This window comes from Puma concolor, chromosome C2 (genome assembly GCF_028749965.1).
Source record: "Puma concolor isolate L17-30 chromosome C2, mPumCon1.1.hap2, whole genome shotgun sequence".
Taxonomy (NCBI): domain Eukaryota; kingdom Metazoa; phylum Chordata; class Mammalia; order Carnivora; family Felidae; genus Puma; species Puma concolor.
Genome location: NC_141675.1, coordinates 151,062,812 through 151,080,126, shown reverse-complemented (window position 1 = coordinate 151,080,126; position 17,315 = coordinate 151,062,812). Strand labels below are relative to the sequence as shown.

At 45.0% G+C, this 17,315-nt stretch overlaps 1 protein-coding gene across 8 annotated transcripts in view; it reads left to right on the top strand.

Annotated features, from left to right (window-relative positions):
* SETD4 (SET domain containing 4) overlaps window positions 1-17,315 on the top strand; it is a 186,063-nt gene that overhangs the window by 61,336 nt on the left and 107,412 nt on the right. For 6 of the 8 annotated variants that reach the window (XR_015240436.1, XR_015240435.1, XM_086675936.1 and 3 more), the window contains exons 5-11: window positions 191-279; window positions 2,060-2,489; window positions 4,562-4,736; window positions 6,386-6,467; window positions 7,334-7,414; window positions 9,902-10,025; window positions 10,654-10,784. Coding sequence is in view for 6 of the 8 variants with exons in the window: in XM_086675936.1 (XP_086532062.1) it covers window positions 191-279; window positions 2,060-2,489; window positions 4,562-4,736; window positions 6,386-6,467; window positions 7,334-7,414; window positions 9,902-10,025; window positions 10,654-10,784 (1,112 nt within the window). In the remaining 2 variants the exon portion in view is untranslated. Of the gene's footprint in view, window positions 1-190; window positions 280-2,059; window positions 2,490-4,561; window positions 4,737-6,385; window positions 6,468-7,333; window positions 7,415-9,901; window positions 10,026-10,653; window positions 10,785-15,717; window positions 15,840-17,315 lie in introns of those variants that run through there. The other 2 variants (XM_086675937.1, XM_086675938.1) reach the window with 2 other exon arrangements.

The window sequence follows — 17,315 nt, the reverse complement described above, 5'->3', positions numbered from 1 at the left end:
CCATCGGAGCAGTCTCGCCTGCATCCGCTGACCCAGGGACGTGGGAGCCAGACCGTGGGTTCTGGTGTCCGTGGTTGGGTTTTGCTGGGTTCTTAGGAGGCGGTCATGGACTCAAGGACTTCACAGAACTTGTACTCACAGGTCCTTCTCAAAGCGTGGGTGTTCTAAACTTTACTTTCTTTTTGGTAAGGAGGGACAGGTGATTATTTCGTTGCCTGAGAGTTGCCTGCTCACCACGGACACAGTGATTAGAAGCTACTTAGGGGCGTACATCGCTAAGTAAGTGACCGCACACATGATTGTCTGCTCAAGTGCTTATCCTCTCAAGTCCACAGCATCAGCAAATATGTCAACTAAGGCCTCGTTCGTTAGGACCACCCCTTCGTACACCTCATACATGTTTGTTCTCTGAAGTTTGTTCTTGATTCATTTTAAACTGCATTTTTAAGGTTTTTAATAGGCTGCCTTGGATGTGGGTTTGAATCCTGATCTATTACTTACAGAAAATGAAGATAAAATGGAAGAATAGATGTAAATCATTCTGAGTACCTTGACTCCTCGTAGCCTTTTCTCCTCCATCGTAGTAGGTCTTGACAAATGTTACTCTTATTTTTCCCTTACTGTACATGGTTGAATTCTCTTTCAACTATGAAGAGCTGTTGACATTATGAGTTAGTTTTGTTTAGCAGAGAAGAGAGAAGGCCAAAAAAGGAGCTGAGAACTGTTTTCTGGCTTTTGTTATAGGGGGCCTTTGTTTTGGGGGACTTTTATGAGGACAGAGTGAGCAAGATCCTTAGCAGAAGGGGTTTCTAAATTATGAGGGTTGGAAGATTATGTTGCTTCTTAATCCAGGGTAAATTCTGGACTTTTAATCTCCTCCACATGTTTTTCTGAAGGCAAATGTATCTTTATTGACCTGAGTAGAAGCAAGGATACTCTTTGTATTAACATTTTCTGTATCATTCTGAAATTTTGAGTAGGATAATTGGCAGTGTAGAATCTGGACTGTGAGATTAATGAAAACTTTTCTAAATACATTCATGCAACATGAGATCTTTTTATTGGTAACAAATAAAAATACTGCAAGGTATAATTGGTAATAGAGTGGGTAAATTTAGGAATTAAAACGTTAGCAAATACATAATGAGTTTCTTGAATTTCTGTCTGGGTTAGTATCATGCAGTAGAGCTTTGCAGTGATAGAAATGGGTGTTTCGCTCTGCCTGGTCTAGTATGGTGGCCATTACCCACATATGGCTATTGAGTGCTTGATATGTGGCTTACATGATTGAGGAATTGAATTTAAAAATTTTTTTTTTTTTTTCACGTTTATTCATTTTTGGGATAGAGAGAGACAGAGCATGAACGGGGGAGGGGCAGAGAGAGAGGGAGACACAGAATTGGAAACAGGCTCCAGGCTCTGAGCCATTAGCCCAGAGCCTGACGCGGGGCTCGAACTCACGGACTGCGAGATCGTGACCTGGCTGAAGTTGGAGGCTTAACCGACTGCACCACCCAGGCGCCCCGGAATTGAATTTTAAATGCTACGTTTAATTAAAAAAACGAAAACTGAAATAGCTATAAGTACTCAGTGGTTACTGTATTGGATGAGGCAGGTCTAGATTCTTTCCACCCATTTTTTCCCTACCACGTTTGATAACGCTTAGCCAAGTGAATTAAGTGAAACGGAGCAAAAGCTTTAAAACGGGAGAACCAAGTTGGAAGCAGAGAAGCTGTTTACAAAAAGGAATCCCTAAAAACAAAGCTGGAACTTTGGGTTAGTGAGTCAGTTGTCGCTTATCAGTGTGACTTCTTTGGGGCACTTACATCAGGGTGCAATCTGGAGAGGAAAGTTTGAGGAGGCAAGAGACCCCCTGTCGGGTGCGTCAAATAAGCTCCGAGTGTAGTCACAGTTTGGCTACAGTTCCTCTGGGAGCAGAAAACACCACTGGGATATCTGTGTCTCTAGCTCCTTCCATATTTTGAATAAAAGTAATTCTTTTAATCTGCCTTTTAATAATTTAATAATTTAAATTATGTTTGGCTTCTCATTTTAACAGATGGCGGCCTCCTCCATCTCCTCTGCTGGCTCTGTGTACCTTTCTGGTTTCAGAAAAGCATGCTGGGGACCAGTCCGTCTGGAAACCTTACCTAGAGATTTTACCAAAGGCCTACACCTGCCCCGTTTGCTTGGAGCCAGAAGTGGTGAATCTTTTTCCCAAACCCTTGAGAGCAAAGGCTGAAGAGCAGAGAGCCCGTGTGCGAGAGTTCTTTTCTTCCTCCAGAGGCTTTTTCTCTTCCCTGCAGCCTCTGTTTTCCGAGGCCGTCGGGAGCATCTTTAGCTACCGTGCCCTCCTGTGGGCCTGGTGTACGGTCAACACCAGGGCCGTGTATGTGAAGCCCAGGCGGAGGCGCTGCTTTTCTGCGGAGCCAGACACCTGTGCGCTCGCCCCGTACCTGGATCTGCTGAACCACAGCCCCCGTGTGCAGGTGAGCAGTTGACGAGGGCGCACATTCTGTTCGGACAGGAGGGACTCTGACGTGTAGAACCTGTGACTTTGAAACCATAGAGAGAGGTGTTGTTGGCGTTAGGTAAACCTGCCTGCCACCAGCTAATTTTCTGTCCTTTCTCCCAGCCCCGTTTTCCCTTCGTGGCGTCCCTTTTTTTTTTTTTTGCTGTGTTTTCACCCACAGCGCTCAGTGCTGTGTCCCCTGGATGACCTTAACCAGCAGCCCCCCACGCTCACCTTTGGTGCAGCATCCTCCTCCTCCTGCCAGCGTGGGGGTTGAGGTCCAGATTGCTGCCCTGTTCCCTCTCACATGTGGTGGCATTGCTGTCAGCATTGACCTTTGCCACGATCACTGACTGACTTACGACCCCCTCCGTGAGCTGTGTGAGGACGGGGACTATGCCTTGTTCTGCCCTGTAACCACAGTGCTCGTTGCGGGGCCGGGCACCTAGTGGGCATTCGATAAACCTTTACTGAATGGATGGATATCTGTGGGGAAATGGAGTTGGGGAAATATTAAAGAAACCCTCTTTGGGAGGTAGTCCTAGATCTCGTCCCCAGCCCTTTCCCCCTGTGGCACATAACGGAGATGATGATGTTTGTAGGCTTGCTGGGGTTAAGTGCCTGGCTTCGAGAGCAGAGGTAGCCACGTGTCAGCTTACCTGTAACCTGCTCAGGGTACACTTGAGATACACTGGCTGGGCCCTTGCCCATGCTGTTCTCTTCATACTCTACCCCATATGGAGAAGATCGATGGCATCTGGTTAGCCCACATGCCAGTGAGAGGAGAGCGCTGGGAGGCCTGTACTATGCTTTCTTAGGCCGAGGCAGTCTCCTTGCCTGTCTGCTTGTTCTTTTGTAGAAATCTGCGTTTCTGGCAGTATTAAGCAAAGGAGGTGGAGGTTAGATGGGTGTGTCTGTGATTGATGTCAGTGAAATAATGTTGGGGGCATGCAGTGTAATAGGATGCTGGACACAGGGACTGAGTCCTCATTGGCGTGACTTTATTTGTATTGGGCTGTTAGTGCATTTGTGCTCTAAACCAGTGATTTCACAGCCAAGTGTAGGGGCATCACAAACTACGGCCTGTGGGCATGTGGCCCCAGGGCTCTGGCAAAGCCTGAAATATTTGCCCTCTGGCCCTCTATGGAAAAAAGATGGCGGGTCCTTGGTCTAAAGAGTTGCAGCTGGCTTTTGGCCCATAACTCGAGACCATAGCCCTCATCTGTTGTGTGGCAAGCTGGCAATTTCAGCCTGTTGCTGGTCCTTGCCCTCACTGGGATTTACTGCTTAGTATGGAGGCCTCCGTGCCTGTACCCGCTCTTTATTGTGGAGAGCAGGTAGGTCATCTTTTCCTTTCTCATCTATTAACTAACAGAATTGTCACAAAATCCACGTGATTGTGTCAACCGATACCTGCTGCTCAAAGGCTGTGAATTGTAAAACCTGAAATTCATGTGCTGCCTTGATGTCTTTGGGTCTCACAGGGCCCCCCAGAGGCTAGGCTGATTTCCCCGGCTCTCGCTGGATATGCACCCCACCCCCCGCGGTGGCCCCATCAGCTAGACTAGAGCACCCCACCTGGCCTCAACCTAACGGGTTTCACCTTCCCGCCAGCCCTTGAAACTATTCAAGCAAGCAATCACATCTTCCCATGAGAGCCACGGGGTCACCTCTCGTTACTCCAAATCCTGCTCCCCATGGCCCCTGCTGGTCACACTGCTCCTGAGTATAGCCCCCGGTTAGCCCTGTGTGGCTGGTGTGTCCTTATTGCTGTATATGTGACTGGTAAACAGCTGTCAGTCTTACCTGTCCATTGTCAGGTGTCATGTGTGCAGCCATCCCGAGAATCCTCGGGCAGGACCCCCTCTCTTATGGAGGGGTGACGTGGAGGCAAACAAGAGGCCCCGATGTAGGTGTGGCTTTTTCCACGGGTGGTTAAATTCAGTGATGAGTGTTTGAAAGCTGCATCTGCCATAAATTAATACAATAACTTAATATTTTTAGTTGTATGCTTGGCTTTAAAAAAACTCGAACAATTTTCCTTTCTAGGTAGAAGCAGCATTTAATGAGGAAACTCGCTGTTATGAAATTAGAACAGCTTCAAGCTGTAGGAAACATGAAGAGGTGTTCATCTGCTATGGCCCTCATGATAATCAGCGACTGCTCCTGGAGTATGGATTCGTTTCCATCCGTAATCCTCACGCTTGTGTTTATGTCTCAGAAGGTTGGAATCAACTTTGTTCTTACTAAGATGATAGAACTCTTTTTTCCTCCCCATCTTGGGATATAGTTTTTTTAAGTTTTAGTAAAAATGGCAAAACCTTAACATATATACCATTTATCTTCCCTTAGATAGGGCCAGTGAAACAACAAAGCCTTCATCGATATCGAGGATAGGAAGAACTGAGAAAAGTTGTGTTGGGTTAGGTCGGACAGTAGAACAGAAGAAAAGGAAAACCGCTGAGGAAATGAATATAATATTGAAAAGATGAGAAGAAATAGAAATGTTTGTACTGAGACATTGTCACTGTCACTAAATACAGGATAGATTGGAGAGCAAAACATAAGAATTTATTTAAGCACCTACTGCGTGAGGCACTGTGGTAATCACAGGAATAGATCTTTTACATAGTCCTTATTTTGGGGTGTTTAATGTCATGATGAAATCTTGATTTCATTTCTATTTTTTGCGGCCTACTAACTAGCCATCATTGGTATTACTATTTAAAAGAAATAATTGAGCTATTAAATTTATGCTGTGGAAATTCCAAATGTAATATTAATAACAGTACATAGAAAATTGATTTCTTCCCTTCTCTTGATGCAGCAGAGAAATAGTTTTCTAGGCTATGAAGAAATATGGCCAGAGGTTTACTGAATGCATAATTTGGGATAGTTTTAAAACAAGTTCTGATGGAAATGGAAACTTTTGTTCAAGGTGAAACAACTCCATCCTGTAGGCAGAATAATAATACTATTTCTCAAAATAGAAATAAAAAAGCAAAAACTGGGCCTTGCTGGGTCTCTTAGAAAACTAGCTTTGAGATTAACCTCCTGTTATCAGAATAGCTTTAATATTGATGACCATGAAATATTAATTTGTCAGTTTTGAACAAAGTTTACATTTTAGTTATTTTTACATTAAAAAATAAAAGCATACAAATATGAAGGGAAAATTAAAAAAATGTTTTTAATGTTTATTTTTGAGAGAGAGAGAGAGCGAGCAAGCTGGGGAGGGGCAGAGAGAGAGGGAGACACAGAATCCAAAGCAGGCTCCAGGCTCCAGGCTCTGAGCTGTCAGTACAGAGCCCAATGCGGGGCTTGAACTCACAGACCACGAGATCATGACCTGTGCTGAAGTCTGACGCTTAACTGACTGAGCCACCCAGACACCCCAAAAGAGAAATTTTAAAAACAGAAAAATCAGGCATTACCCTGTTACCCCCCAAAACTTTAATTTTTGCATGTTATTGCTTATGATCACAATCACAAATATCCAATTTTGAATTCTGGCTCTTGAAGCCTTTATGTTCCAAACAATTCCTGATGTTTGTACAGCTCCTGCGTTTCTGGTCAGTGTAGCTTCCCAGCATCCTGCCACTGTCCTAACGACCTGGTTTTGTGGGTTCATTGGCTTAGTGGGAACATGCGTTGAGACTGTGGATGTTTGGTCCCTTGCCCTAGAATTCTTGTAGCTTTTCAGGGGCCAAATAAAGATTCGTTGACTTGGACTCCACTGGAGCTTTTCGATGTGAATTAGGTAAAACTGTTCACACACGTCTTGATTGTTGAGAAGGTAGAATAACTTTAGAAGGTGCGCATGTCTGTCGAATGACACCCTAAATTTCATTCTGATCTTTTTATTTTATATAGATATACTTGTTAAATATCTTCCATCAACAGATAAACAGATGAACAAGAAGATTTCCATTTTAAAGGATCGTGACTTTATTGAGTGAGTGTTTCTTAAAATTATTCCTTCAGGAAACTTAATGAGAAAATGGAGTGTAGGGTTTCTGTAGGTCTGAGATACCTCCTGACTTGTTCCAGTTGACAGGTAGGTATTTGCTGAGCATTTACTATGTGTACTAAATCGTGTTTGATGCGGGCACACGAGAGTGTAAGATACTTTTCAAGAAGATTATTTGGGAATATAAGATACAAAGTTGAAGTATTAAATGATCGAACCAAAAGAAAGCCCTGTTTATATCGGTTGGGAGACCGACGTGCCTTCAGCACGTGGTCAGGTGGGATGGCATCGGGCTGCCGCAGGCCTCGCTGGCCCTCAGTCACCCTGCGGCGTGCTGCAGGCATTCAGGGAGCAGGGCTGGCGGGGGCGGCTAGGTGATTCCACGCCAAGTGGGATACACAGGGTTCGAGGCTCTCCTTTCAGATTTTCTTCTGTAAATGAAACCAAGTTTGAAATGATCCAGTAGCAGTGTGAGAGCAGTCTGGCTGTGGTGGTTGCCATTTGTCTGATGCCCGGGGTGATGCACATTCTTCACCTTTCATCTCTGGGGCCTGTGGCTCTGGCCAGGCTCAGCTCCTTATCACAATCTGTTGGAAGGTTGTTTTTTACCTTTTTTTTTTTTTTAAAGAAAGAGTTTTGTGGGGTTTTTTTGTTTGTTTTGTTTTGTTTTGACTCTGGCTTTCTTCTTACGTGTTTGAGGACTTAGTTTTCTCTTTTACTATTGTGACCAAGATGCCATACGAAATGTTACATAATGTTCAGCCCCTTCAGAAAATGTTTGGCTCTTCAGCCATTGCCACGGTGTCATGAGGTACTGAAATGACAGGTGTGTCATTGTTCTTATGCTTTAGAAATTTGACATTTGGATGGGATGGACCATCTTGGAGGTTACTCACAGCGCTTAAGTTGTTATGTCTGGAAGCTGAAGAATTGTAAGTTTCACGTGTGTCGATCATGAGCAGAACTTAAACCTGGACATAACCCAGGGGCTTCTTTTAGCTTAAGTTCAAACAGTCAGCCTGGGAGGAGGAAGATATGCCATTGTGTACTGGGTGGCTTATTCTCTATGGAACTTGCCCGCGTGGTGAGTGTTTCACTTCTAAGTTTTTGCCATTTCTGGAATTCTGGTTTTAGAGTCATAATCAGAGTACGTGGCCCTGAGAACTTTTTATTCTCAGGTATTTTTCCCTGGTGACCTGCATTGTTTAGAGGAAATATTTTAAAAAAAAATGCATCGTCACTGTTCAGGGGGAAGCCTCTTGAGTACCGAGTTTTCCCCTGGGGACAAATCGCTTCTTGGGGAGCTATATCCTCCCCGGGGGCAGATCCAGACCCCTGCTAAAGGAGAGGCCTTTCCATGGGGGAGGCGGGTAGAGGAGCCCCCGGTGTAGACACACGTCCTGGTTCGGCTCCTTAACATTACCTTCAGGCTGCCAGTCCCTCCCCCAGCACGGAAAGGACTGTCCGCTTATGTGGCTGCGTGTTGCCTGGTCCAGGCAGCTCCTTCAGCCCGGGTCCACTACTTGGCAAAAGCTCAGGTGAGAGAAACCACTTGAAAAGAGGACTTGCTGAAGATGGTGACCCGGTCCTTGAGCAGTTGGGAGGACTAAATGAATTGATGCGTAGAGATAACCCTTAGCATTGTGCCTCCAAGTAGCTGGTACTCATTCAATGGCAGCTGTTAAGATATGGCTTACCTCTTTTTCTGCAGGGACTCAGGGAGAAAACTTACTCCCCAGTCTCAACAGCAGAAAGAGTTGTGTTCATTCTCAGCAGGTGGGGTGTTTTTATTTTACAGTCATTGTGGATTCTGTGTCTGATACGTTTCTTTCTCTTTATTGTTTGCTAGAAAACTCAGAGGCAAGTCTGTGGTTTCTTCAAATGTGTAGCATTTTAAGGCATGCAGTGTATCCTGGTTGTATCTTCTCCTTCTTCCTTAATATTCCTTTGTCTTGTTTTCCTGTCCATTCATCTCACCTGTTTCATCTCCTGTGTGCTCATGTTAAGGGTCTTTAAGTCCTTCTTGGAAAAAGGTATAAGTCCTTAGGCACATACCTCAAATTAAATAAAACAACAGGCTGTTTCTCAAAGGTCACCCTTGGACCGCTTTTCCCCCTTTGACTTACTCCTAATGGTCTGGAGTGGTGTGGCAGAAGAAGCCCAAGGCCGGGATTCTGCCGGCTCTGTGTTTGCATGCTGTTTCCACCTCTCCTGAGCTTTGTCACTTAGGGTGGGTTCTTTACTGTTCCCAATTCTCAGTTGCTTTGTGTCTAACATGGGGATAATAATGCTTTCTTTGCTAGGTAATTGTGAAGATTCAATTAGATGATTGTTTTATATGAAACACTGTGCCTAGCATCTAGTGAATATATGGAATAGCATATAGCATATCTTCCTTCCTTCCTTCCTTCCTTCCTTCCTTCCTTCCTTCCTTCCTTCCTTCCTTCCATTCATCCATCCATCCATCCATCCATCCTTCCTACCTTCCTTGAAAACTTAGCTACTCCTGAGGTTTCAGTTGTAATCTCTAAAGCTCAAGACCTTTAAGACTTTATTCCCTGTGTGGGTTGCCAGCTGTTCTGAATTTCTAAGTGACTTGTGTATACTTCAACTCTGATGTGACACTTGTCACCTTACTTTTCCCTTCCTAAGCCATTCCACTTCAGATTCTCTGCATCCAGAATCTCTTCCTCCACTCTCTTCCTCTCTGCTTAGTGCTGCTTTCTAGCATGTAGTTTTGGCTCTGCCACCTTCTGGTTCAGATCTTGCTGTGGCTCCCTCTTGCTTACCCTGAAGCACTTACGTTCCTCTGCCTGCAGAAAGTTGGCCCCACTTGCCCCCTCAATCCCTTTTCCTACATATATTTGGATTATAAAATGGGAATGACCTGTGTGTACAGGAAGGCTTCATCGTGGATTCCTCCTTCCATCTTGAGAGCATTTTACTTTGTGAAACATGTTCTGTCCAGTTTACCATAGTTTAGGAAAGTCACTTGAAGAGAAGGAAAATTCTTCTACCTTTTTCCTTAGTCCTTAGTCCTTTTGGCTGGAACTCACCTTCCTGTTCTGTCATCTGCTCTGTTTCCGTGGCTGGTGGACATGAGTCCACTTAACTACGTGCCAGACACAGGATTGCGATGACAACACAGTTCAGCGCCTGCCCTCAAAAGAGCGGCAGTTGCCTTGATTCTTATTCTCGCTTGTTCCTCCTTCTTGCTTCTATACCTTGTCTGCTTCAACACAGGAGCTGCACGTGGGGGGAGGTTAGGGAATCTGTGGGGGGAGGTTAGGGAGGTTAGTGAGTTTTATTATGCTTCTAGAAAAACAGGAGAAGAGTTTGTGTGTTGTGTTGAGGTGTAAAAGCCTTCTTTACTTTTTGAGAGCCTGCTGACATTATGTTACTGAACAATTTGGTTCTAGTACATGCTGGAAAAAAATACTTCTTGGAGAAATCATTTCAGATACAAATGAGAAGAGAAGTTTGGACATAGCCCAGAAGATATGCCATTATTTCATAGAGGAGACCAATGCAGTGCTTCAAAAGGTATGCTTCTAGAATATCGCATTCTTCTGCTAAAGAAGTGTTTTGATTAAGAAGTTACCTATTTTGTACTTGCTGTTACACCTTATTCGGGCATTGTTTGTTTGATGCTTAAATAGATGAACACTGGTGTAATTTCTGGGGTTTTTTTGACCGTTAGCATTGTGTTTATATTGGATAAATTTTCAAGTACTCTTTTTTTAAAAAATATTTTTATTTAGCAAATGTTTTAATTAAATGAGAAATCAACTCATTTTAATGAAAACATTACTGGGATTGAAAAATAATTTTAATGAATCTTCAAGACCTTACGCTAGGTGAAATAAACTAGAATACAAAAAGACACATACTGTATGATTCCACTTGTATGAGTTATCTAGAATGGGCAAATTCAGAGTCTACAGAAAGTAGAGTAGAGGTTACCAGGGGCTGGGGAGTTAGTGTTAATAGGGTACAGAATTTCCGTTAGAGACGATGGAAAACTTGTGGGGTGGGTGGTGACGATGCTCACGTAACATTGTGAGTGTACCTAGTACCGTTGAAGTATACACTGAAAAGTGGTCAGAATGGTCACTTTTATGTTTATGTATATTTTACTGCAAGAAAAAAATAATTTTAAAATGCTTTCCAGGTTTCTCATATGAAAGATGAAGAAGTGGCTTCGGTAAACCAACTAACTTTGGTAGAAACATTGTGGACAGAAGAGCTAAAGATTCTGCAGGCCTCTGCTCTGATTCTAAACAGTTTGCAAACACCTTTTAGGTAACTTCACCTGATGCGTTTGATCACCTCCTGTGGTGGGTGTGACTTCTTAACCAGTTTTAAAGGTTTATTTTGTATAGAATCATTTACAGTCACTGAGTGGTTTCTATTAAACCATTGTATACTTCTCTTGTTCCTTCTGCTTTTCTTTGTTTGTGGGATGGAGCGGGTGGCCGCTTCTCAGACGATGCAGGACATCTGCAGGGGGCAGGGCAGGCTCTGTGGATTCTAGAGTGTAAGCGATGATGGATGTGTCATCCTCCCAGCACCTCAAAAAATATTCTCAAAACAGACCCCAGTTTTGTAGAAAGAAGTGGGAGGAAAGCACTGCTCTGTAAGGAGAGAGGGGGCCTGAGGGGCTCTGTGTGTGGCCTTTCCCTGGGTGTCCCACTTCCCCGCTGACTCAGCAGCTGTAAAAGGGCAAGAAGTTGTGCTTTTATTCTGCTCTGATACTTTGGTTTAAAGATGTGCTGGTGGTGGGTGGCTTCGGGTGGGGAATGGGGTAGGTGGTGTGGGGCAGGCCCCAGTCCGAGCCGGGCTTGGCCCCCAGCTGCACTGAACTTGAGCAAATCACTTTGTATTTTCCCTTCTGATTTCCAATTTGAAGAGGAGATTGTGGACCCCCTATGTAGAAGGGCCAGGGACTGGGACTCGTGTTGGGTAGAGGCCCAGGGGATGCCTGCCACCTTTCGCTTTCTTGCCCTTGCTCACCAGGAACCAGGGAGCTGGCTATAGGAGGGACAGTCGGGGCACCTTCTGTGAGTTTGATTGAATGAATGGAAGTTCAGTCATTAAATACAGGAGAGAGTAGGGCCTGCCTCAGCAGACCTCCCTCTGTGGTTTTCCAGAATGTGTTTAAGTCTCTTGTCAGACATGTTCCTTTCCCAGTCTCTTTGTGGTAGGTGTTTAACTTTTTTTTTTAATGTATATTTATTTTTGAAAGAGAGAGAGAGAGAGAAAGTGTGTTCAAGTGGGGGAGGGGCAGAGAGAGAGGGAGACACAGAAACCAAAGCAGGCTCCAGGTTCTGAGCTGTCCGCGCAGAGCCTGATGCGGGGCTTGAACTTACAAACTGTGAGATCACGACCTGAGCTGAAGTCAGATGCTTAACCAACTGAGCCACCCAGGCACCCTGGTGTTTAACACTTTTATTCTGCTGCTTTTCTATCATTTTCATGGGGGCTTGGGAGGTATAGGAGATGAATTTTTGTGCTCAGTTGGTCATTTTGAATTAAGAGTCTGTCTTTCTTTCTCTCTCTCTCTCTCTCTCTCTCTCTCTCTCTTTCTCTCTCTTTCTCTCTCTCTCTCTCTCTTTCTTTCTTTCTTTCCTTCTTTCATAATTATAAAAGCATTTTAGGCTATTGACTTTCCTCTGACTGTGGTTTGTATGTAAAGTGTGTACTAATTAGTACTTTTTTAGTACTCAGAGTTTGGCTCAGGATTTACACTTTTCATAGCGGTTTCCTGCCTGTCAGTCAACAGTCAGAACCACTGGGAGGGAGTCGGAGCAGGTGTTCTATCATCGGTCACAGGAGCAAAATATGCCCTTACTATAAAAACTGGACTGCCATCGGAACATAAGACAATAACGTTTACTAAATATTAGCATTGCTAGATGCGAGGTGCTGTGCTCAGGCCTTGGTATGCAGAGTTTTAAGCCTTACGGTTACCCTGTGTCATGAATAGAAAGGGGAAGAAATTGCCTAAGATTGCACACTTAGTGTGCTACAGAGAAAATGCCCACTCACCCTGCCCTCGGAGGGGTCAGGGTCCACAGCGTGGGTGTGTTCATGTCCGGGATTTACTGTGTCCTGCTGTGGGGATGGAGTTAATGCGCGTGGGCCTGCCGCCTCTACGTCAGTGGGCGTCAACATGCCATTCGGGAGGCCCGGGCCTTCTGGCGCAGCTCTACCTCAGCGGGGACGTCTACTGGATTCTGGGGCTCAGTGTGGGCAAACTGACCTAAAGCCATGGTCATATGTGAGCTTCCATCCTTACTCTTTCTCTGTTTATCCTTTTCAGAACCAGGGAGGGAAGAGGGGATGTTCCCTCCACAGCCCTCAACAGTCCTTGGCCCCAGGGGACGGACACGTGGAGAAGTCTTTCAGGGGCTGGAGCTGTGGAGGGACCGCCAGGCCTCTCCAAGGTTGGGGACGGACTGGGGCCAGATGGTGTAGGGGCTGCCCCTCTCAGGCATCGGTGCCCAGAGTTCGGTTTTCCCTCCCAGGTCTTGTGCTTCCCCAGCACTGGAATTCCTGTCCTTGAGTGCAACCCAAACAAATGGGACCCGCTCACCTCAGGAGACAGTGTCTGGACGTCTTTCCTTGTTCTTTTTTATTTTTTTTAAAAAAATTTTTTTTTTTTCAACGTTTATTTATTTTTGGGACAGAGAGAGACAGAGCATGAATGGGGGAGGGGCAGAGAGAGAGGGAGACACAGAATCGGAAACAGGCTCCAGGCTCTGAGCCATCAGCCCAGAGCCTGACGCTGGGCTCGAACCCACGGACCGCAAGATCGTGACCTGGCTGAAGTCGGACGCTTAACCGACTGCGCCACCCAGGCGCCCCTCTTTCCTTGTTCTTATATGCAGTTGGTGTTGACTTTATTTTTAAGTAGCTGCAGTGGGGAGCACCTGGGTGGCTCAGTTGGTTAAGTGTCTGACTCTGGATTTTGGCTTAGGTCATGATCTCATGGTTCGTGGGATCAAGCTATGCAGTGGATTCTGTGCTGACAGTGTGGAGCCTGCTTGGGATTCCCCCCCCCCCCCCCTTACTTCCCTGTTCACTCGCATGCACCTGCATGCTGCAGTGTGTTTCAGGATGTGCTATACCAGGAGTCCGCAAACATTAACGGGGGCAAATAGTAAATATTTTAAGCTTTCTGAGCCATACAGCCTTTGTCCCGACTATTGCACAGCGTATCGACAATATGCAAACAAGTTGAATGGCTGTGCTCCAGTAAGACTATTTACAAAGACAGGTCTTGGGCCATAGTTTGCTGACCCCTGTGCTATACCATACTTATTTTTCCTGTCCCCTATTAGTGGACATTTAGGACCTATATATATTAATATATTTACACACACATACGTATGAACTCCTACGTGAAGGTGCTTTTACACCTTTCAAAAACAAAGCCACCCTTTAACATGAACATTGTTGTGCTCTAGTTGTCCAGTGATTAGAAAAACAATAGACAATGAGAAAAATCATTACTCACGCATTTACAAATGAGAAGTATTTCATCATCCACACCAGATCTATGTGTATTTGGAAAACTGCAGAATAAGACTTTTCCATTTATAGACCATGCTTGGCATATGTGTGCCGCAGACTTCTTGCAAAGTCTGCAGAGCCTGTGGCTCCTTGTAGGGCAGTCTGGCCCACAGGGTAAACCACTGTTGACTGTGACACACAGCTGCCTTTGAGGGCCGGCAAAGCCAGGCTCTTTCCCAGTGGCATGATTTTCTTCCTTCTTTAGTTTACACGCCCACCCCCACACCCCCCCATTTTCTTCTTCCTCCTTTTCTGTTTGCTCCTCACTATTGCCTTGGGCATGCCTGAGGTCACTTACTAACACACCTTCTCCTCTTTGGTATCTGGTTTCAGAGTTTGTGGGTGGTAAGCCTCCCACTGGCCGACTTGGCCTGAGGGGACAGACATTGAGAAGTTAAGGACTATTTGTCCTTATCTTTCAAGCTAAAAACAGCAGATGCACTCCTCTGACTGGGGCACTTTAAGTGCTTCTGCCTGAAGGTGGAGACTGGTAATGACCTAGGCCATCAGAGCTGTAATTCTGTGAAAATGGCTCTCACTGAACCACCTGGACACGTCCTGAGAGGGCCCATCAAGGCACAGAAATAGGAAATTTATTTTAGCTCTTCAGTTGGCAAACAACAGCCACATTCTGTGTGATAGATTAATGTTGGGTAGTAGGTCTTATCTGGAGGAGCAAAGAATAATAAAACCCAAATCGGTTTGTGAGCTGACATTTGTTTGTTTGTTTGTTTGTATTTTCAAGATTTTTTTAACGTTTATTTATTTTTGAGACAGAGAGAGACCGAGCATGAACGGGGGAGGGTCAGTGAGAGAGGGAGACAGAGGTCCGAAACACGCTCCAGGCTCCGAGCTGTCAGCACAGAGCCCGACGCAGGGCTCGAACTCACGGGCCACGAGATCATGACCTGAGCCCAAGTCGGACGCTTAACCAACTGAGCCACCCAGGCGCCCCAGTCAGCTGACATTTGAATATAGAGTTTTGTCAGGAATGCCACCCTGTTGGAAAAGGGCCTGTTTGTTTGTTTTTTACAGATCCAGAAAGTCATTTGTGAATTAAAGGGAATGGAACATTAAGAGGGAACAAGCAGGCCTGAAGCGTTTTTCTATAAGCCTGCCAGTGTGCCACACACAACCTCCCCGTGTGCCACATTCTTCAGTGCCATGCGCTCTCTCTGGGGCTGTTCTGTTTCACCTTTCAGAGGGCAGCTCCCTATCTTTGTTCTGTTACAACCTTTCCTTGAGGGGATATTTCATTTACTGTCCTTCTATAAACTATTCCGTAGTTTTAACATTAGGCTGCAAGTACATTTGTAAAAACTCACAGAAACATAGTAGAATTTAATAAAAATGCAAGGTTACCATTCACACCCACGGGGACACCTGTAATAAAAAAGATAACGTGTTGAGGATGCGGGGAAATCGGAACCCTGTGGCTCTGCTGATGGAAAGTAAGACGGTGTGCCTGCTTGGAAACCCAGTCTGGCAGTTCCTAAAAGTTTTAGCACAGAGTCTTTCTGACTTAGCAATTCCCCTCTCTCCCAAGAACTAAAAACACATGTCCACACAAAAGCGTGAACATGAATGTTCATAGCACTTGTATAGCAGTGTTTGTCACAGCATTATTCATAACAGCTCCAACCCAAATGTTTATCCACAGATGAATGGATAAATAAAATGAGATTTTTCCATAAAATGAAGTATCATTCAGGCACAGAAGGGAACAAAGTACATACATGCTGCAATATGGATGAGACTTAAAAACATGGTATATGAAAGAACCCCGTCACAAAAGACCACATATAATTGTATTTGTATGAGGGGTGCCTGGGTGGCTCAGTCAGTTGAACGTCCCACTTTGGCTCAGGTCATGATCTCATGGTTCGTGAGTTCATGTCGGGCTCTGTGCTGACAGTGCAGAGCCCGCTTCAGATCCTCTGTCCCTCTCTCTCCTCCCCTCCCCCTCTCATGCGTGTATGCTCTCTTTCTCAAATATTTGAAATAAAATTGTACTTATATGAAATGTGCAGAAAGGGCAAATCTAGAGCAATGGGAAGTAGATTAGTGGCTGCCGTGGGTGGGCCAGGGTGCTGGAGGGATTGGGTGGTGGCCATTGTGTCATACATCTAAAATGGGTCAGTGGTGTAGCCTGTGAGTTACACAACAATAAAGCTCTTTTTTAAAGAAATAAGGTTAGTGCCTAATTGGTGAGGATCCTACCCCTCTTCTCACAGCTCATGCTTTTTCCAGGAAGGTCCAGAGTCTGCCAATCGGACAAAGACAGTAATGGTCTGATAGCATTAGACCTTCTGCCCATGCACTGCATTGGTCACCTTGTTTATCCTTACCACTACCGGTTGAGTTCATATTTTCCTGATTCTGTAAATGTAAAGGGAAAGTTATTGCTGAGGTCACACAGCTGCTGAGTGGCAGAGCTAGGATTCAAACCTCGGTCGGCCTCTAGATGCCACGCTTGTAGGGTTCATACAGCAAAGACCGTGTCTGTGAAAGATGCACCCAGGCTTAGGGAGGCACCTGCTCTCACCTGATCAGGACTTTGTAAAATTAAAGTGTGGCTGGATCAGCCAGCCTTGGAAGAACATTTGGAGGGCTGAGATGCTACAGTCCTGCCTATTTAAATCCCCTCTCTCCTGGGCCTTTCTCTTTCTGCCATCTTGGAACCTGTGGAGGCCTTCTGGGAACAGGGCTCCTGGAAGGCTGTGGTCCACAGCCATTTTTTGCTGGCTGTAAGTGGGGTCTCTGGAACCAGAGGGATCACACATGTTTTCTTAAAAGGTGTTTATGCTCGAGATGAAACTGAATTCTATCTAGGCAAGAGAGGTGCTTATGTGTACAAAGCAAAGAACAACAACACTCCTGGTGGCAAACCAAATAAAACCAGAGTAATCTGGGAAATGGTACCTCACGCTCATGGAAACAATGGCATGGTCCGTGCCAAATTCCGAAGTAACCTTCATGCTAAAGCCACAGAATCCGTGTGATGCTGTACCCCTCAAGGATTTAAACTGACTGAAAAGTAAATAAAGGTATAGATTTGTTCTCTTGAATGAATGAATGAATGAATCAATCATTCAATCAATCAATCAATCACTCCTCTCTCTCCTGGCATCTACTTTTGATATGCAAAGAGACTCCTCAGTATATATATGGAAGAGCAGACTCATGGCCCAGGGAACCTGTCTTCAAAAATGACAACTCATTCCCTGAGAGGAGGTGTTATTAACCACACTTTATAGA